Source organism: Zingiber officinale, chromosome 10B (assembly GCF_018446385.1).
Source record: "Zingiber officinale cultivar Zhangliang chromosome 10B, Zo_v1.1, whole genome shotgun sequence".
Taxonomy (NCBI): domain Eukaryota; kingdom Viridiplantae; phylum Streptophyta; class Magnoliopsida; order Zingiberales; family Zingiberaceae; genus Zingiber; species Zingiber officinale.
Genome location: NC_056005.1, coordinates 45,921,020 through 45,943,170, shown reverse-complemented (window position 1 = coordinate 45,943,170; position 22,151 = coordinate 45,921,020). Strand labels below are relative to the sequence as shown.

The following is a 22,151-nucleotide window of genomic DNA, read 5'->3' as shown; positions in this document are numbered from 1 at the left end:
CCTATGTTTCATCATATTAAATGATTTCTTCATCAATATCCCTTCTTGTTAAAGAATAGATGCAATGTATCAAAAAATTAAAAAGTTCATCTTCATCCATCTTAATGGTTCCTAGGATTTTGTTCTGATTATTGAAACTATATTTTACGTATTCAATTTTAGTTCTACTCAACTTTGAACCTTTAGTTTTAGTTTTTTTCTCTAAAATGATTGAGTTCAATTTATTTACAATTACATCAATTAGCATAATATTGTCCACAAATAAGATATATTTGGTGATAAGATATATTTGGTGAGTTCTAGTATTGCCATCAAAAGGTAAGGAATTAGAGCTGGCCTATGATCAACATTAATAAGCTATCTTTGTCCTAACTATTTAAATCTCCTATTAACCTCTATACAAGGCCAATAACTAGTAATACTCAAACTAATTAAATTAATTTTTTATATGTATTGTTTCCTGGAACAGCCTTTTGCAAAAAACAGAATAAGGTTGCGTACAATAGATCCTTTCCCGAGACCCGCATGGCGGGAGCTTCGTGCACCGGGCTGCCCTTTATATGTGTTGTTTCCTAGTAGCCTAACACTTTAATCCATAAAGTACGGCAAGTAGTACCACAATCTTATAAAAGTTTTGATTAATTCTAAGAGGAATATGACCACCACACAAGACCCCAAAATCTCCTTTTTCATTCCTTTTTCGTTCAGATCATTCCTTTTTAATCCTACTAAAGATATATCTATAGTAATGCTTCAATGACTAAAGATCTAGGATTCCTAGAACTCTTACAAGAATTCCTAGAACTCTTACAAGGACATATTATCAGAGAGAAAACATAAGTTATATGACACACAATAACAATAAATGGGTCAACTTGACCCATTTGATAAACAAATTATTTATGTAAAAAAATTTAACAACATTTTCTATCATACAAGAAATAGATGCATAGATTTACTAGAAGAATAAGAACAAAAAATACTAATATTCAAGAGTAAATAGGTGTAGTTCTAACAAATAATAAAATGGGGAAAAATAGGTTATGATAGTTTAGCAATGTTCGAAACTACTAAAGTGGAATCTATTAGGGTGGATAGTGTAAAAGATGAGGGAAACCAAAAAATAACATTAGTAAATGTAAAAAAATGGTTTACTCAATTTGAATATTGCTAGTATGTTGTTTTATATAGGATTCAACTTGTCTAATTTTACATTGGCAAAATAGCAAGGCTGTCTTATGACATGATCACCATACAACATGAATTGTTAATTTTATTTACCACATCAACATACTTAGCAAATATTTGTCTAATACATCTATCATATTTTTTTAAGCTAATAAAGTCCATATGCAAGAAGAGGAGCCTTAGCACAATGGTAAAGTTGTTACCGTGTGACATGGCGGTCACAAGTTCAGGTTGCGGCAGTCTCTTAAAATGTAGGGTAAAGTTGCGTACAATAGACCTTTGGACCCGCATTGGCAAGAGCTTCATGCACCGGACTGCCCTTTTAATAAAGTACATATGCAAATTCTTCTCTTTTTTTCAATACCTTCTATTAATTTTCTTACTAAATGAAAATATGAGAGGTCTTTTGAAGATAAAACCAAATTGATTTTTTGCTTCTTAGACCTCATTCAATTTAGTATTATGAACAAATTCCTTTTAGTCTGTAGAATCAAAAACTAAATATATTTGAGTGTTCATTGAATAATTTGTAAATAATTTTCTTCTCTTCTTTCTTTGATGCATTATCATCAACAAGAATCTTTTATCTATGGTTTTCATGTATCCCATGCAAGAAGGTGCATTTCACATTATCTGGAATATTTGTCTACCTTGATCAATGACCAAAGTGATGTAGGAAATGGCAAGTGAGAAAACACTCATAGATAACATAAAATTTTATTGAAAATTTTAATTTAATAAAAAAAAGGTGAGGTTCTTTTTATAGACTCAACTTAGCCAAATTTTCTAAAAACATGGTCTAGTATTTACCATGTCTAATAGAATTAGTGAAAAAAATAGCCTTGTCAAAAATGGCAGACTTTCCATTGGTTTATTTTATAGGAGAGATTTACTTAAAAATACCAACATGTTAATAATAATCTGCATCTTAAAAAGAACAATGCATGAGCAACCGTGTTAGACAATAAGAGACAAGCCATGGAGATAGGTAAAACAGGTTTCAAATGTTGGATTAATAGGAAAAAAATAACCATAGAAATAGAGCATGTATTTAGTAAATAAATTTATAAGATTTATATTCATGAAGTTAAAGTTGATAGAATTTGAGATAGAATCAGAGAGAGTAGAAAATACAGAGAGAATAGAGAAAGGAAAAAAGAAGGAATTAAAACAACAATAGATTTCTAAATTACATAAAAATACCTCCATATGGGAACAACTGTGGTTAATTATAGTTCCATTTATTTGACTCAAAATTCCAAAAAATTGATGTAGACTTTAAGGCTTCAATTACTTGGATGGAAAATATGAGGGAGAGAAGGAAAAGTAACAACAATATATACACAAAACATAGAACTCCATTTGCAATTTTGTGATCCTTTTTGTTCTTTCCCTCATAACTTCCATCCAAGTAATGAGACCGAAGGATGATAATTCATCCTAAATTTGCAATGTCAAACCAAGGTCTAATACAACTTTTCCCATAATTACAATAAATCAAATTAAGTTGCATGGCTACAATTATTGGGATTAAGGTGCCTGAAATTTGCATCATGTTCTACAAATCATAGTTCAACTAATTTCAATGAAAAGTGCAATACCCTAGTCCTTGAAACTCAAACCTAGACTAAATTTTTTTCAAGACCTTTTAGTTAGGCCTACATTAGACTGACAATGGGGGCATTCAAGGAAGACATGAGAGTAACTTGCAGAAAGACTGACATGAAAACCTTCATGTAATACATCACTAACAGTAGAAAATACTAGAGATGTCTTATATTGTAACTATGAACAAGATTAGGCAACAGATTGCCAATTTGATTTGTTTAATATGCTGAAAGGCAATTTAAGTTTCATACACTAGATGCACTCCTTTTCTTTCAGAGTTCAAATAATTCAAAAAAAGTTGTTCTGCATAAATAAAAATTTGTGGTCGTAGGCTACAAAATAGAGATGATCAAGTCAATACAATCAAATTATCAGATCTGAACTAAGTATAAGACACAAGCATGGAAATCAATAAAATCTAAAGAGGATTTTTGTAAGTATACAATGAACACAAACTCAGTGCAAAATTCTGATATCAGAAGCTCAATGCCATGAAACATATTAACTATGACTAGGATAACTATCTGACAAAAGTTTAAGAAACTCACCTCCCTAATTTCATCAACTGAATGAGACCTCAATGGAACTTTCGCAAATGTTGATAAATTCAACTTTAATAGGTCAGCAACTCTAACATACCCATCACTTCGTATATCCAGACTTAGCTCAGAAGCCATATGGCGTAAAATCCGTGTCCTGAAATTATTTAAGAAAAACTGAGTTAGTGGGAAACTTGCTGACACCAAAACCTGGTAACGCCACGAATACAGTGCCGCGTAGCACCGAGTCATCACATTTGCCAAAAGAAACATTGTTCAACAGAAAGTTCATATAGAAACATTGATGGGGAAAGGAGAACACAGAAGTTTAAGGCAAGTTGGGTCACTCCACAAAAAGAGTAAAGGAAAGGAGGAGCAGATTACAAGAGACGACCAAGAGCATCGATGCGATCACTGTCAGCAACAGCTCCGTTCCCCCTCCCTCCGGCGCCTCTTCCCCTTCCTCTCCCACTGCAATCAAGCAATCAATTAGACAAAGAGATACATCTTCAGAAATTTCCCTGATGTAATTCCGAGGGGCAGATACCATTTCTTGGAGGGATGCGAGAAAGAAGCCGCGGCGGAGAACGGTTTGGAAGAAGAGGCAGCAACTGAGTTGCGATCAGCCATGCTAAAGAGACTTCGACGGGGGAAACGGTCCGGCAGCAGGAGACGGGAATAAGCAGGCGAATGGTGGAGAAGCGGAAGGCGGCAGCGCAGCACGCGGGCGCAAATCCACATCGGATGGGAGGAGCACGGCCTCACGGGCGGGGATTGATCGATCCAACCCGATCAACAAAAAACCCTTATAAAGCCATATTCGGGCCCAGCAACGCACGGACCTATAAAGGCCTATAAACCGAGGCTGGCGCATCAACGTCTCAACGAAAATATTCCAAACAAATCCTTAATATAATAAATATCTTGCCACATGCATGTCGATACATAACAATTATAATCTCATGGATAATTTATTTAAGAAGCGTTTGATTTGGGGGAATATAAGTAGAGAATGAGAATAACAATCAATGTTAGTATTTAGTTTACAAGAATGGGAATAAAAATAAAGGAATGATTCTTGATTAGTGGGTAATGGTTCATTTCCGTATCCCACACCTTCAATCATCTATTCTTTTATTTGCAGTAATCAACATTTCCCCTTAATACCAAAAGTGCCCTTAACCTAATATTTCTAATCGCACCTCTCCGCTGTTTGCAGCTCCTCTCGAACGAAGGCGATGCCGCTCTCGAATGACGCTGACGCCGAACGCCGACACCATGCTAAGAAATGGCGAAGAAGGACAGCTCTCGTCACGGCCTCGTCGACACCATGCTAAGCGACTCCAGATGGCGAACCCTAATCCCCCTCTGCTGCTCCCTCTCCATGGCCGCCAACCACTCCCGTTCCTCCCCTTTCCTCCGCCACCACTCCGCTTACTCCGCCGTCTTCGCCTTTCCCGCCTCCTGGTCCTCCGACGACTGGATCCTCCCCGGCGCCCGCTCCCACTTCGACGAAACCGACATCGATGCCGCCCTCTTCCCCTCCATCAAGAGCGTCAGGAACGACGCCGCTGTCGCCGTAAACGGAGCCTTTCTCCGCTTCTTCAAAAATCTGCTCGAGATTTCTCCGCTTTCAACTGAGGTGACCTATTTTTGATTTTTTTTAAAAAAAACCCAACTTTTGTCCAGATTTTTGTCTAGAAGTAATCGCTTCGAGTTTTTCTCATCTTTTCCAAACTTTTCAGGCTTAATAATTTGAAAAGATCTTACTCTCTGTGATTGTAAGTGAGAATAAAAATCCCAAGTTTTTACAAATTCTAGCAAATAATTACTTGCTGAGATTGTAAGCTTGTCTATTTGATTTACTTGCCCATCACCTGTTTGTTCTTTGCCACAATGAAATTTACATTTTTTTTTCTTGCGCAACATGGAATCATTGGATTGAATTTTCAACCTATAGGTGCAACGAGCTGCTTCTGAAAAAAAGCAGATCGTGTTCGTAGGGCATTCTTCTGGAGTCTCAATTGCAGTCCTTGCAACCATCTGGTTCCTCGAACAAAATCGAAAATTCAACATCTCACATGGTCAGATGAACGAGAAATCTGGAAATCTTACAAATAAAATCTTGATCCAGTGGATGGATTGTAATAGCTCTACAAGAGGAACGAGAAATCTGATTATAGATCTGATTAAAATATCTTTTGCAATAATTTTAACATATATGTTATTTAAAAAAATAGAGATAGTAATTTTTTAATAATTTTTAATGCATTAACTACTAAGGGTAAAACTGAAAATTTATTTGATTCCCATTACTAATGCTGATTGAAACAAACATTATCAATTATAATCATATTCATTCCGGAATTTGAACCAAACATTGATAATGAAATTTTGATTCTCATTCCTATTGACCCTATAATCAAACCCATTATCATTCCGATTGATAAATTTGAACCAAACGTTCCCTTAATATAATCAATAATACATAGCATGTAAGTAAAAGATGTAGCTTATTTTGCTAAACCACCATTAATATTAAACTTCAATAGATATAAATAACATGAATTAATCACTTAACTAATAATAAATGCATTGATTTTTAAAATAAATTAATTTTAATGTCAGATTAATTGGTAGTAATTTATCGCATTATAAAATTTAATTTAGCAGTTTTGGTTATGTTCCAAATTACAAGAGGTTTGAAGTAGCATAAAATATGTTTATTTATGAAATTTAATAGGAATATAACAGTTTTGATTGAATTTATTTATTAAAATATTTAATAATTTTTATTATATTCTGAAAGTGTAGAAAAATATAATAGTTTATCGTTTTGAAAGTTTAATTTAGTTTTTTTAGATAAAATTATTTACTTTTATTAGAAAAATTTATTGTCATTAATGTATAATAGGATTATACATAATCAATGATTTAGAATTTAATAAATTTTAAAATTAGTTTTTTTCCCTAAACCCTAGATCTCGACTGACATCTACTCTACCTCTGAATATCGTTAAATATTAAATCATACTTTTTACCTAAACGTTAGATCTCGACTGTAGCAACAAGCAAAGAAAATCGCGGGAACAAAGCTGAGTTTCTATTTTAGCATTAAAAAAGATGTTTCTCTAATTGCTTGGTATGAGTAACAAAGCTGAGTTTTCTTGCACTTTCACGTATTTTATATTTTTAGCATTAAAAAAGGCAGTTTTTTACTAAATCCAATAATTAAGTTTATCAAATTCCCATTTCAGGTATATTACTTTAAAATTTACCAAGTCATATATGTGTTGTCCGATTTTACCGTTTCTCCACATTGCTACTCATCCACATAGCCGTCTGATCCTGTCTGAAAGCTAAATCAACGGATGCTGGGCACGTGGCGCTCTCTGAGTGCTGACGTGGATCTCCGACCGGTCATATGGTCCTCCGGCGAACCTGCAAAGAAGTCGGGCCGGGAAGGGGTTCCCAGCGACGACCCTCCGACGTTCAAGTCAGGTAAGCAGATAACAAAGAAGTGGCTCTTAATCTCGTAGAATGCGTACCTCCGGTGAAGTGCGAGACTCCTTATATAGAGCTGGAAAGGAGCTCATGCACACATACCGAGGCGAATACGTGTCCTCAGCCCATACCTCAGTAAGGGCTTGTCAGAAAGCTTACCTGACACCATACTGCTACAGTCCAAGCATGTCTTTGATGGGACAGCGGAACCCTCTATCGTAAGGTTTGGAGTATGGCCTGGTCATAGAACGTGCCCGCTGTCAGAAGATGTTCCTTGTCCTTTTCTCTTCTTACTCCATTCCGGGGCATCCGGCCGGTCGGCACTCACCTCACGTCCGGCCGGTCATATGTACTGGTATACTTAGGAGATTCCCGGTAATGTGTTCTGTGGAGACTGTTCGCAGTATGCTACTTTATGCCTTCGGCCGAACGGGCTATCCGCCCGGCCATATGATCTTGTTCAACCCGAGCGTCGGAATTCCTAGTCGGGTCGTCTTCGGTTCAGCTGGGACCCCGTTCGGTCGAGCGGTCTCCCCTTCGCTGGTCGGACGTCTGGTATTTTGACCTCCACGTGGCGTTGACTCCCCAGAAAGGGGGTCCCCCGTTCTTACCGCCGGATCACCGTCCATCTTGACTGATCTTCCGAAGTAAGTCCTGAACCAATTTTCGTTTTCCCATAAAAATATTTGAGATGTCGTCTCACTCATCTTTAAAAATGTAAAACCCTAACTCCCCCCTTTCGACCTGCTCTTCCCATGTTCGAGACGAAGCCTCGTCCTGCTCATCTTCAAAAATGCAAAATCTTAACCCCTTCCTTTTGACCTACTCTTCCCAATGTTCCTTTTGAACCATGTCACCCCTTTCAAACCACGTCGTCCCTTTCAAACCACGTCACTTGCTCTTCCCGGCGCTCAGTGTTTCATCGACGAAGTCTTGCTGCTCTTCCTAACGCTCAGTGTTTTACCGACAAAGTCCTGCATCACAAATGCTTAGCGTTTCGTCGGCGCAGTCCTACATCACTGATCCTCCTGATATTTGGCTTCTTTACCTCCATTGGCGTCTCCATTGGCTTGTTTGTTCTCTGGTAGTTTTGAAGTTCAAATCATATCCTTCACTGGTTACTATGTTTTCGGAAACTTCTAGGTCAAACTTTGGCTTCACCAGCATCACTATGTTAGCACCTTCTTGTCACGTCACGCTGCATTAACACATCTACAAAAATGTCTAAGCATATATTATCATCTCTAAAGGTAAAAACTTTTAGAGTGTAATTTTTTTTTCCAATTGTTCATTTAGTTCTTATTATAACTTTATTTATGAAACCACATTCTTTATATTTAACTTTGTTAATACTATCAAGATGAATTATTAATACTATTTAACTTTGGTACAAAGTCCATTTTGATTTCTTCTATGTCATACTTTCTACCTAAAATATGTTAAGGATCTCTTAATTTAAATAGGTTATACCATCTCTATCCTATCCCTTATGTGTATATATATATCATCATGTTGTTTGTCATAGTTTATCAACTTTGTTTACCTTATCAACAAATTTAATATTTTTTAAATTATATGTTATTTATGTTTAAATTCATTCCAATTTCAGAATTGTTATTTATGTTTTAATTTGTTGTATAGACTTAGTAACTAAATTTAGTTTAATTTTGTTTTACTAAAGATATTTGATTGAATTACATAAAACTTAATTATTATTTATTATATGGCAGGAAAGTAAAAGAAATATATCAAGTCCAGCAAGTGAGATACAATTATCAATTTTGGAGGACAAATTACATTGGATGAGTAAATTGGAATATTTTATAAATTTTTATTCTGAAACTTCCATAAGGGGAAAGATAAAGGGTCATTTAAGAAACATAATATATTTATACTCCACGAAAAAACACATCAGTGTTATAAGTAGTCCCTGTAAAATACGACAATTTAATAATAAGTATTGATCCGGTGGTAAGGACGGGGGACCCTTGTTGGCGGAAGGTCAATAGCACATGGAGGTCAAAGGTCAAGAGATTCAACCCTGAGACCCGATCGACCGGACGAAGCAGGCCGACCGATCGGACGAAGCAGGCCGACCGACCATGAATCCCCCGAGTCGAATGAAAGACAACCCACCTAGGGGTCGGGTTTCCGATGCTCAAGGTAAAAAAGTTTCAGGGCCGAGCAGGCAGTCCACTCGGCCAGGCGCAAGGCAACAAAGACAGGTAGGAGCAATCTCATCCGAGCATACGACCGCGGCAGAAGTGATATGCCTGCCGAGCGACCGAATCGGTCGGCCCTGGAGTAGACAGGAGGCGCAAGAGGACAAAAGAGACAGGGGATAACATCATCCTTGAGACGTCTGCCGCCGACAGGCAGCAGGGTTGGCAGCCGAGCCGTACACAGGATCATATGGTGGAAGCTTCCACCGTCACATCCGGGATATGCTCAGACGATTGCGGAATGACGTCAGGGGTACTTTTCTGACATGGGCTCGTTAAGGTATGTTTGGGGAAGCGTGCACGCATCAAGAAGCGTGTCCGCGCCTCCCCGGGGTCCTATATAAGGGCCCCAGACATCGACGAAGGTATGCGCAAATCTTCACTGTAGCCACAGTGACGCTTCCTCTCACACTTCTCGTTGCCTGATTTGAGCGTCGGAGGGCCGTCGCCGGGAAACCCCTCCCGGCTCGGCTTCTTTGCAGTTCACCGGAGATCTACACCACCAGTCGGAGACAGCAGAGCGCGCCACATCCCCAGCGTCCGTCGACTCAGTGCTCGGACAGGATCAAATTGGCGCCATCTATGGGAACACACCTGAATCCGAGCAGGGACGATGGAAGAAGTTGGACGCCAACTTATGGTGACGCTCTCTCCCGAGAATTAGACACGCTCATCCAAGCACGGGCGGCCGAGATGGTCGAGCAACAGCAAAAGGCTCAAGTCGATCGGATAGTGCAACAGGCAACGTCGGCTTCAGGCAGTCAGGCGGCACCAGCCGACCGGCCGGAGCAACTCTCAATATGGGGCCAAAACAAAGGACCGATGGGAACGCACCTGGTCTGGAATGTGAAGACGGGCGACCCGGAAAGTTCCGCCCTACTCATGACTTTGAGGTGTTTCGACGAGTATATTGTATTCTCCTCACTCCACGGGTATTCGGGAGTCGAGAAATTGAGTCAGATTTTCTGCTAGTCGGCAGGTCAGTTTTTTAGTTATATTTTTTTTTTCGATCATAAAAGTTATCATAGTTTGTCGAGCAAACACTCCCGTGTCGACCGACTGGGTTTCCATCATATCCGAGCTACGGGCTCGATGTCGATCTGAGCCACGGGCTCGATGTCGAAGACCCAGTACCGTTCGGCGGGGCGTATATTATCTGAGCCACAGACTTGATGACGAAGACCCCGTGTCGTTCGGCTGGGCGTATATTATCCGAGCCACGGCTCGATGTCGAAGACCCTGTGCCATTCGACCGGGCGTATATTATTCGAGCCACAGTCTCGATGGCGAAGACCCTGTGCCGTTCGGCCGGGCATATATTATCAGAGCCACGGGCTCGATGTTGAAGACCCCGTGCCGTTCGACCGGGCGTATATTATCCGAACCATAGTCTCAATGGCGAAGACCCCGAGTCGTTCGGTCGGGTGTATATTATCCGAGCCACGGGCTCGATGGCGAAGACCTCGTGTCGTTCGGCCGGGCTTGTATTAGCCGAGCCACAGACTCAATGTCAAAGACCCCATGCCATTCAGCCGGGCATATATTACCCGAGCCACAGGCTCGATGGCGAAGACCCCCATGCCGTTCGGCCGGGCTTATATTATCCGAGCCACATGCTCGATGTTGAAGACCCCGGGCCGATCGGCCGGGCATACATTATTAAAGCTAAAAGCTCATTGTGGAAGATCGTCGAGCTACGACGTTAAATCTTAGAGTCAGACCGGCGACTATAAACCCCCTGGCTTGAAGACCGTCGAGCAGCGACGTTAAATCTTAGAGTCGAACTGGCGACTATAAACCCCCGGCTTGAAAACCGTCGAGCAGCGACGTTAAATCTTAGAGTCGAACCGGCAACTATAAACCCTCCGGTCGAAAGACCGTCGAGCAGCGATGTTAAATCTTAGAGTCGAACCGGCGACTATAAACCCTCCGGCCGGAACACCGTCGAGCAGCGACGTTAAATCTTAGAGTCGAACCGGCGACTATAAACCCTCCGGCCGGAAGACTGTCGAGCAGCGACGTTAAATCTTAGAGTCAGACCGGCGACTATAAATCCTCCCGCCTGAAGACCGTCGAGCAGCGACGTTAAATCTTAGAGTCAGACCAACGACCATAAACCCCCCGGCATGAAGACCGTCGAGTAGCGACGTTAAATCTTAGAGTCGAACCAGCGACTATAAATCCTCCGGCCGGAAGACCATCGAGCAGTGACATTAAATCTTATAGTCGAACCGGCGACTATAAACCCTCCGGTTGGAAGACCGTCGAGCAGCGACGTTAAATCTTAGAGTCGAATCGGCGACTATAAACCCTCCGGCCGGAAAACCGTCAAGCAGCGACGTTAAATCTTAGAGTCGAACCGGCGACTATAAACCCCCCGGCTTGAAGACTGTCGAGCAGCGACGTTAAATCTTAGAGTCGAACTGGCGACTATAAACCCTTCGGCCAGAAGACCGTCGAGCAGCGATGTTAAATCTTAGAGTCGAACCAGCGACTATAAACCCTCCGGTCGGAACACCGTCGAGCAGCGACGTTAAATCTTAGAGTCGAACCAGCGACTATAAACCCTCCGGCCAGAAGACCGTCGAGCAGCGACGTTAAATCTTAGAGTCGAACGGGCGACTATAAACCCTCCGGTTGGAAGACCGTCGAGCGGTATCTAGAGTCGAACCCGCGATTATAAACCCTCCGGTCGGAAGACCGTCGGCGACGTTAAATCTTAGAGTCGAACCGGCGACTATAAACCCTCGGCGGAAGATCGTCCGGCGACGTTAAATCTTAAGTCGAGGCCGATTATAAACCCTCGCACAAGACCGTCCGAGCGATGTTAAATCTTAGAATTGGACCGACGACTATAAACCCCGGCTTGAAGACCGCCGAGCAGCGACGTTAAATCTTAGAGTTGAGCGACTATAAACCCTCCGACAGGAAGACCGTCGAGCGATGACGTTAAATCTTAGAGTCGAACCGCGATTATAAACCCTCCGGGAAGACCGTCGGCGACGTTAAATCTTAAGTCGAACCGACTATAAATCCTCCGAGGAAGATCGTCGAGCGACGTTAAATCTTAGAGTCGAGCCGACTATAAACTGACTTGAAGACCGTCGAGCGACGTTAAATCTTAAGTCGAATTATAAACCCTCCGGCCGGAAGACCGTCGAGCAGCGACGTTAAATCTTAGAGTCGAACCGGCGACTATAAACCCTCTAGCCGGAAGACCGTCGAGCAGCGACGTTAAATCTTAGAGTCGAACCGGCGACTATAAACCCTCCGGCAGGAAGACCGTCGAGCAGCGACGTTAAATCTTAGAGTCAAACCGGCTACTATAAACCCCCCGGCTTGAAGACCGTCGAGCGACGACGTTAAACTCTAGAGTCGGACCGGCGACTATAAACCCCCCGACTTGAAGACCGTCTAGCGACGACGTTAAACTCTAGAGTCGGACTGGTGACTATAAACCCCCCCAGACGAGGCAGCGTCACGTTAAAGCACTTCAGCGAGACACTATCAGAAAATCCATATAAAATGGAGAGTCATTTAACCGATCGACGCAGAAAAGAAAAATACTCCAGCGACAAACTCATAAAAATCCCAAGTAGAGTGGGAGGTCGGGGGACCGATCGACAAAGTTAAGAAATTCCCTACGGGAAAAAGGTCGAGAGACCGGTCGGCATAGTTACAAGGAATGCTCAAAACTAAAGGTTAACAGTGCAAAAAGTTGACATTATAAAATTACACTTAAAATCTCGCCGATCAAGAGCAAAGTATGGAAAAAGCAAATCTTCATTAAAGATAAGGCTGCAGGAGCCGACCGGGAGAATTATAGAAAACACTTTTCATTCAAGAACGTCAAAAATGGGCTCGGGAATGTGCTCCAGCAGCCCGGCCAGATCCTTTGGGGGGGGGGGGGGATAGAAGACGCCTCCGGGAGTAGGCCCTTAGCCTTCAAATACGTAGTGGTGGCTTGGATGACTTCTTCAAAGGCAAGGACCAGCCGATCGCTGAACTTGTTACCAAAGTCATCCGACCGGAAGTAGTTGTGCCTCATCGCTGTGAAGCGCCCTGGTTCGCCTTCTTGATATTCTTTGAAAGCGGCTCGGGCGGCTACTAAGGCATCTTGGAGATCTTTAATGTCTCCTCGCAGTTTAGCTTCAGTAGCCGATCGACCCTCTTGCTGAGCAGAAAGCAGATCGGCTAACTCCTGGACGCGCTGCTCCAGCACTCGGGCCTGCTGATTCTTGGCCTCTAAGTCGGAGATGACTGTATTCTTCCTATTGGTCTCCAGCTTCATCTCCCGATCGTGCGACTTGACTTGGGCCTCAAGGCCGGCTACCCTGGTCTCCAAACCAGAAGACTTGTGTCGTTTGGCTTGCGGTAACTTCTCCAATTTGCTCAGTTCGGCTAGGAGCGTGGCATATGATGGCCCCTGAGCTGGCGCTCCTCCGAAAATTTGAAGCTTTTTCAATTCTTCTTCCAGGGCAGCCAGGCGATTGCTGACCGCAATATTTTCCACCCATCACTGTTCGGACGAAATAATGTCAAGAACCAAGATTAAGCATAAAGTAGGTTAAGGGCATACCCCGGTTGCTTGTTGCATATGGCTGTCGCCGAGCTATCAGGGGGTCATCAGGGCAACGCGAGCCCTCGCATCTTCCCATACTTTGGCGAGCGGTCCTCGGATGGTAATCTGATGTTCCGGAGCAGTTGGCTGATCGGCGGCCAAAAGGAACTCTTCAGTGGGAAGATGGAGGACGACCTTGATCGTTCGGAGTCCACTCGGATCGGATTGAGAAGAGGTGGATCGACCGGATGACTCATCGAGCGGAGCAGAAGCTATTCCTGAGCACCTAAGCCAGAGACGAACCCGGGGCAGGGAACTAACGGGTCTTGCTTCGAGGGAGGCCGCTAGTTGGTCGAGCTGGGAAGGAGTGCGGTCCGAAGAGATGGCCTCGGTTGGAGCAGGAACTGGGTTGACCGCTTCAGAGGGGGCGTCGGCTGGCCTGGTCTCTGGTTCCACAATTGTGAGATCCGTTCGGCACTGTTTGCGTGTTATCAAGGGGGAGTCGCCGGCCGACTGCCCCGCGTCTTCGGAGGTAGGCTGACCAGCTGATGATATAGCATCTCCGATCGCTCCGGTTGCAGGGATCCGACCAGTAGACTCGCGGGCTTCTGTTGGAGCTTCTTCGCTCTCGTCCTCACGCGAGCCGACCGACACGATCCCCAGATCGGCCATCTCCTTAGCCACTGCTACTTCTATTTCGACAACCTTCAATTTTATCCGCTCGGTGGCCTTGGCGCGCCATATGATTTCACCTGCATAAAAGAAGAATAAATCAGTTAGACCAAAAGGAGTGGGGACAGAGAAAGCACTTACCCATGCTGCTCGGAAGCTTCGTTCGGATCGGGCTCAATTCGAATATGTATAACACCCCCTCGTGAAGTAACTTATTGATGTTGAACCTCTGGCCGGCTAATAGATTGGCTGCATGAAGATAATCCGGCTGGCTCTTGTATTTACCAAGATCCGGCGGGCTCGGCATAGTGGTCTGCCATTGGGTACGAAAGGAGGGTCATTCGGGAAGGCGAAGGTAAAAATAATTTTCCTTCCAGTGCTTGTTCGAGGTCGGCATCTTGTCGAAAAAGACAAACCGATCCGGGATTGGAAGAGAAAAGTACCCCACCCGGATTGTTTGGGATAGTAGAAGTAATGGAAAATTATGGGGGCTAAGAGAATGCCATGCAGCTTGAAAAGGATTACTACGCCGCACAACAACCTAAAAGAGTTGGGGACAAGTTGGCCGAGCGGGATGCGGAAATAATTACAAACCTCACGGATAAAAGGATGTAGAGGGAAGTGCAGACCGGCCACAAATTGGTCGCGAAAGAAGCACATAGTGCCGGTCGGCGGATTGTGGGGCCGATCGGAAGAGGTGGCCAAAGCTAGTCTATGGTCAGGAGGAAGTTCAAATTTGTTAAGGAAGCGTCCCGCGTCATTCTCGTCAAATCGGCTTACCATGGTCATATACCATAGGCCAGGAGAGGGATCAGTAGGCTGCGAAGTGCTAGCCATCGCCGGAATAGTACCAAGGAATAAAGGATCGAGGAAAGAAGAATGAAAGAGTTGACGGAGGAGACCGAAACTATATTGAACGGATGCAAAGACCACCAGAAGGGAGAAAATAGAAGAAAGTAGAGATAGGAGAAGGCTTACTGGGAACAAAGCGTGAAGGAGGAGGTCGAAAGTTCGTCGGAGCACCGAGACAAGCGAGTGTCGGGAAGCTGGGCACGAGAGGAAGCACCAAAGGCACGAAGGTAGGAACGATGGAAGGGAAATCTGTGTCGGCGCTTCATAAACCCCGGACTCGGTCCACCACAACCGTCCGATCCAGGTCATCGAAATAAACGTTAGCATCGGACTGTCAGATTTGAACTGACGTCTGTTTAATCGAAGTTGACGCCCTCGCCGTAGGATGACGGCGGACTTGCCAAGTGGCGATCAGCTATTGGGTGGCATTTAATGAGCGCCATTACTCGCGCGTGGGCAGCTTAATGAGGATTGACACGAATTTCGAGGAGACCCGTCGACTCCGACCGCCCTTAGAAGTGGTAGCGCGATAAGCGGCAAATAAAAATCAAAACTACCAAGGCACAGCTATCAACTCGCCGGTCGGCTGAATGGACCTCCCAAGAGCCGAACGGAGGTACACTTTCAGGAGCGGCAGAGTGGATGTCGTTCGATCAAACTCATAGTCCAGTCAGTCGGACTTAGCGCCTCCTTCGACTAGACTTGAAGGGGAGGCATGTGATCCGGTGGTAAGGACGGGGGACCCTCGTTGGCGGAAGGTCAACGACACGTGGAGGTCAAAGGTCAAGAGATTCAACCCTGAGACCCGACCGACCGGACGATGCAGGCTGACCGACCGGACGAAGCAGGCCGACCGGCCGTGAATCCCCTGAGCCGAATGAAAGACAACCCGCATAGGGGTCGGGTTTCCGATGCTTAAAGTAAAAAAGGTTTCAGGGCCGAGCGGGCAGTCCGCTCAGCCAGGCGCAAGGCAACAAAGACAGGCAGGAGCAATCTCATCCGAGCATACGATCGCGGCAGAAGTGATATGCCTGCCGAGCGGCCGAACCGCTCGGCCCTGGAGCAGACAGGAGGCACAAGAGGACAAAAGAGACAGGGGATAACATCATCCTCGAGACGTCTGCCGCCGATAGGCATCAGGGTTGGCGGCCGAGCCGTACACAGGATCATAAGGTGGAAGCTTCCACCGTCACATCCGGGATATGCTCGGACGATTGTGGAATGACGTCAGGGGTACTTTTTTGACATGAGCTCGTTAAGGTATGTTTGGGGAAGCGTGCACGCATCAAGAAGCGTGCCTGCACCTCCCCAGGGTCCTATATAAGGGCCCCAGACGTCGACGAAGGTATGCACAAATCTTCACTGTAGCCACAGTTACGCTGCCTCTCTCACTTCTCGTTGCCTAACTTGAGCGTCGGAGGGCCGTCACTGGGAAACCTCTCCCGGCTTGGCTTCTTTGCAGGTTCGCCGGAGATCTACACCACCAGTCGTAGACAGCAGAGCGTGTCACGTCCCCAGCATCCGTCGACTCAGCGCTCGGACAGGATCAAGTATTATTTGAGAAATAATTCTATGAGATTTTTTGAAAATTTTTAGAATTTAAATGGAGTCCACATGACACGTTTAAGAGGGTTAAATCTACTAGGCATAGAGAAAACCTATTTGGAATATCAATTAAGTTGAGAGTTGATTAATATCACAACCTAAAGTTGAATTAATTAAACCTAAGTATAAAATAGTGCTATAGTGACCTAAAACTTATACGTCATTTCCTTCTCCTCTCCTCCTCCACCCCCCACTGTTCATCGCGTTCGCCATGTTTCCACTCAATCATCATCATCGCCGATCGATCGTTAGGTGTCGTAGGCACTAGAAGGGGGAAACGATGCAAGAGGGGATGAGCTACCCTCCCTCGGCTTAGGAACCTAATTAGAGTGGTGAATGTTGATGTAGGGAGCACTAGACGATCGAACTTGAGTATTGATTATGTTAAAGGGTTCAAAGTTAAGTTGTCTTATTGTCTAACAAGTTGAACTAAGTATGCAGGAAAATCCTATGTGGTCTAGGCAAAAGTCCTAGAGGATTCTAGGTATATGGAAAGTCCTAGTTATGGTTAGGCATCGAAGTCCTTATTCAGGGGACTGGGCAAAGCCTTGGCGGGTCGAAAATATTAGGCAAAATCTTAGAGACGGGGACTCTAGGTGAAAATAGCGAGGGTTGTGGACACCGAGTGGAAGACTGGATAGGTTAGGGATTGGACGTTCAGCATAAAATCCTGACATCTCGGAAGATGAGCAAAAATCCAGTCAATCTTGAGCACCGATATAGCAAAAGGTAATTTCTTCTGAGAGGAGTAGGTGAGGATGCATTCTCCGTTGAGGGAACAGTAGGCGTCGGTTCGACCTAGGATTTTCAAGAAATTTAAAAGTCAAAACTGGACAGTTCAGAGACTGTCAAGAAGTTCTATATTCACATTTTATTGTGCTAACTTTGTCTTGTTGGACTAACATGACTTGCAAGGAGTGAAAAACATAAAATAAGCTCAGATGAACAATGCTCAAGGCGCCTCCAGGGAGGTTAGAGGCACCTTGAGCACCTTGGCTGAAGGCTCGTGCGGAGAGGCGAGGAGGCGCCTTCCGTGTGCTTGAAGGCGCCTTGGAGATGGGATAGAAGGCACCTTCGGATAGATAAACAGTGCAGGTTGTGAAGTTTATCAACATGGAGTTGGGGATAACTTTCACAGCTAGAGGCGCCTTCCATAGGGTTGAAGGCGCCTTCAATAGCCCATAAAAGGTTGGTTCGAGTAGAGGGCTGACAAAAACTTGAATTCATGACTACTCTCGTGCGCGCTGCTCTAAAACCGATCTAACGAATCTATAGTTGGGACTTTCGGGCCGCAAAAACCGTTTTTTGCGTTGCGGAAACCCCGAGGTACCATGCGACCGGATCCGTGCGAAGATTAAAATTTCGTGTACATGTTTTCTAATCCTAGATATACACTAGATCTACATGGTAAAGAAGTTATACCTTTGATGCGAAGCCCTTCGCTTATCCCGCTAGTCCAAATTTGCTGGATCTCAAGGGTGTCAAGTGAACACCCCTCTATGTGTATCCACACTAGCAAAACAATGGAGAAGAAACCTTAGAGTGTGCTAGCACTCTTGAAGGTTTCGACCAAGGTGGAGGAGAGGGAGAGAAAAGATGAGAGGAGGAAGAAGGAGTGAATGAGCACACAAAACATTCAACACCACTTTCATTAGTCGACCACTTCAAGAGAGGTTTTTAAACTCCATGGAATACCAAGAGTCATAACTCTTGATCTCCCTCATGAGGTGGCATACACATGTACTATCATTGATGATGCGGAACATCATCATTGGTCCACTCTATGCCAACTCACAAATGAGGTGGCATTGGTCAAGTCAAACTTGACCTTTCATCTTTCCTTCTTAAGTCAAGTCAAACTTGACCTCTTCTCTCCCATGGTTGATCAAATCTAACTATTTGATTCAAACCAATTTAATTTAATGATTCTATATCCATTGAATTAAATTGACTCAATGAATCCAAATCTAATTAGACTCATTTAACACATGAACCAAATTGAGTCCAACTCAATTAGTTTAATTAGGATTACTCTTAATCCAATTTGGTTCATCACATGAACCTAATCCTCTTGGTTCATCATATGAACCTAATCTCCATCTAATTGCCCTTTGTGTGTGACCCTATAGGTTCTTGTAACGTTGGCAATGCTCCTAAACTCATTTAGAAGCATAAGTAATGAGCGGTATCTAGCAACACATCATTACTACCCAAGTTACAAGAATGTTGAGATCCAACATCACCTTGTGACTACTAATTGTGACTCTTCATAATATATGACAATGTCCTTCTATCCTTGACATCTAGATTGATCAATTTGAGCCATTGACGATATCATCCTTTGATCAATCTAAATCTTGAACTCCAAGTAGACTCACTCTAATCAAATGAGCTCAATATCTCATATTGACTCATTTGGGCATGACCATGTACTTAGTGGTCTCACTCTATCAAGAATAATGATGTCACTCCTGTCATATAGGAGGGATAGATCCCATCTACATCACTCACATCCCTGCGCATAATTTGTTACATACCCAGTAACCGCCTTTATAGTCCACCCAGTTACGAATGACGTTTGACGAAGCCAAAGTATGCAACTCCTTATGTAGGGAATCATGGTGACTTCAGGTCCAAGGACTAATAGTCATACTAATAGCCACATGAGAAAGTATATGACACTCATATAATGATCCATGATACTTTCTCATGGCGGGTCATTCAGTATATATTCTCCAATGCATACCCATGTGTCAACTTGATATCTCTATATCCATGACTTGTGATATCAAGTCATCGAGTTGACCTACATGCTAGTCTCGTCGCATTAACATTGTCCCTGAATGTTAATACTTAATTAGGAATGATTAAGAGTAGTGTTCTCTATATCATCTCACTATTGATTTAACCAATCGATTGATATAGATAAGAACCTTCTACTCAAGGACGCTATTATACTTAGTTATTTGGCACCAATACAAGTAAGTATAATAACCAAAACAAATGCCTTTATATACATAGGAATATGATACAATGAGTTCATACAACAATCATCATATGATTGACTCTAGAGCTCTAACTAACAATCTCCCACTAGCTCTAGTGCCAATCAGTGTAGGCTCTGAGGCCCAATGACCTAGTGTGACCATCATGCTTTCTCTGTGCCAAAGCCTTGGTCAAGGGATCAGCGATGTTAGCCTCTGTGGGTACTCTACAAATCTTCACATCTCCTCTATCGATGATCTCTCGAATGAGATGGAAGCGTCGTAGTATGTGTTTGGTCAGCTGGTATGAGCGAGGTTCCTTAGCCTGTGCAATTGCTCCATTGTTATCACAATAGAGCTCTATCAGATCAGCTATGCTAGGAACCACCCCAAGCTCAGTAATGAACTTGCGGATCCAAACTGCCTCCTTTGCTGCTTCTGATGCAGCAATATACTCGGCCTCTGTTGTAGAATCAGCAACTGTGTCCTGCTTCGAACTCTTCCAGCTCACAGCACCACCATTCAAGTAAAACATGAACCCAGACTGCGATCTATAATCATCTTTGTCAGTTTGGAAACTATCATCACTGTAACCCTTTACAGCTAGCTCATCATCGCCTCCATATATCAAGAAATATTCTTTAGTCTTTCTTAAGTACTTAAGAATATTCTTGACTGCTATCCAGTGACTTTCACCTAGATCTGACTGGTATCTGCTCGTCATGCTCAAAGCATACGAAATATCAGGATGAGTATATAGCATGACGTACATGATAGATCCTATGGTTGAGGCATAAGGGATCGTATCCATGCGGTCTCTTCCTCTCTAGAAGAGGGACTTTGAGTCTTCGAAAGACTCACACAATGTGACATCGACATAAATCCTTTCTTGGAATTCTGCATGGCAAACCGTAGTAATACCTTGTCAATATATGTACTCTGACTTAGGCCAAGCAATCTCTTAGATCTATCTCTATAGATCTGTATGCCTAGAATACGGGCTGCTTCACCTAAGTCCTTCATTGAGAAACAATTTCCTAGCCAAGTCTTTACAGACTGCAACAAAGGGATGTTGTTCCCAATGAGTAGTATGTCATCCACATACAATACAAGGAAGACAACTGTGTTCCCTACATCCTTCTTGTAGACACAGGGTTTATCTTCATTCTTGATGAAACCAAACTGTTTGATCGCATCATCGAATTGAAGATTCCAACTCCGAGAAGCTTGCTTTAGTCCATAAATGGACTTATGCAGCTTGCATACTCTGTCAGTATGCTGTGGATCTACAAAACCCTCAGGTTGTGTTATGTACACATCCTCGAGCAGGTTTCCATTCAGAAACACGGTTTTGACATCCATCTGCCAGATCTCATAATCGTGGTATGCTGCAATAGCAAACATGATCCGGATGGACTTAAACATTGCTGCTGGAGAAAAGGTTTCATCATAGTCAATACATTGGGTTTTATCCCTTCAGATGGATCAACCAAAGTCCATACTTGGTTGGTGTACATAGATTCCATTTCGGATCTCATGGCCTCTAGCCATTTCTCAGAATCTGATCTCATCACAGCTTCCTGATAAGAGGTAGGCTCATTCTCAATGAGCATAACGTCATCATGGTCAGACAAGAGAAATGAGTATCTCTCAGGCTGACGACGTACCCTATCAGACCTGCGAAGAGGTATGCCTATTTAAATTGGTTGTTGTTCCTCAACTCCTTGTAGAACAATCTCATCATCCACAACACTTTGTGGTTCCAGTTCAACTTCCATCAAGGCTTCAGTGTTATGGTCCATATCCTGAACTTCTTCAAGATTGAAGGTACTCCCACTAGTTTTTCTAGAAACAAAATCCCTTTCTAGAAATACCCCAGTCTTAGCCACAACTACCTTGTGTTGACTGGGAATGTAGAAGTAATATCTCTTCGTTTCCTTGGGATATCCAATAAAATAGCACTTATCGGATTTGGGTCCCAGTTTGTCCGAGACCTGACGTCGAACGTAAGCATCACAACCCTAAATCCTCATAAAAGACACCTGGGCATCTCTCCTAGTCCATATCCTATATGTTGTCTTTATCACAGCCTTGGATGAAACACGGTTGAGTATGAAGGCTGCTGTATCCAGAGCATAGCCCCAAAGTGAGATAGGAAGATCGGTGTGACTCATCATAGACCGTACCATATTTAATAGGGTACAATTCCTCCTTTCAGATACACCATTCCACTGTGGTGTTACAGGAGGAGTGAGTTGGGATAGAATCCCACACTCAGCTAGATAGTCACGAAACTCATGGCTAAGGTATTCACCACCTCGATCTGATCAAAGTATCTTAATACTCTTGCCAAGCTAGTTTTACACTTTATTCTTGAATTCTTTGAACTTTTCAAAGGATTGTGACTTATGTGTCA

At 43.3% G+C, this 22,151-nt stretch overlaps 2 protein-coding genes across 2 annotated transcripts in view; one reads left to right on the top strand and one right to left on the bottom strand.

Annotated features, from left to right (window-relative positions):
• The window catches only part of LOC122028537 (tRNA 2'-phosphotransferase 1-like), a 31,578-nt gene extending 27,445 nt beyond the window's left edge, over nt 1–4,133 (bottom strand). The window contains exons 1-3 of the mRNA XM_042587379.1: nt 3,883–4,133; nt 3,720–3,806; nt 3,345–3,492 (exon numbers count right to left, since the gene is read on the bottom strand). Coding sequence (XP_042443313.1) covers nt 3,345–3,492; nt 3,720–3,806; nt 3,883–4,076 — 429 coding nt within the window. The 5' untranslated portion in view covers nt 4,077–4,133. The remainder of the gene's footprint in view (nt 1–3,344; nt 3,493–3,719; nt 3,807–3,882) is intronic.
• A 380-nt stretch (nt 4,134–4,513) lies between these two features.
• On the top strand, nt 4,514–13,616 carry LOC122029120 (protein EDS1B-like). Its single transcript, XM_042588072.1, has 3 exons — nt 4,514–4,977; nt 5,296–5,580; nt 13,539–13,616. The coding sequence occupies exons 1-3, from the start codon at nt 4,624–4,626 to the stop codon at nt 13,614–13,616; spliced, it is 717 nt and encodes a 238-aa protein (XP_042444006.1). The 5' UTR covers nt 4,514–4,623.
• The last annotated feature ends 8,535 nt before the right edge of the window (nt 13,617–22,151 follow it).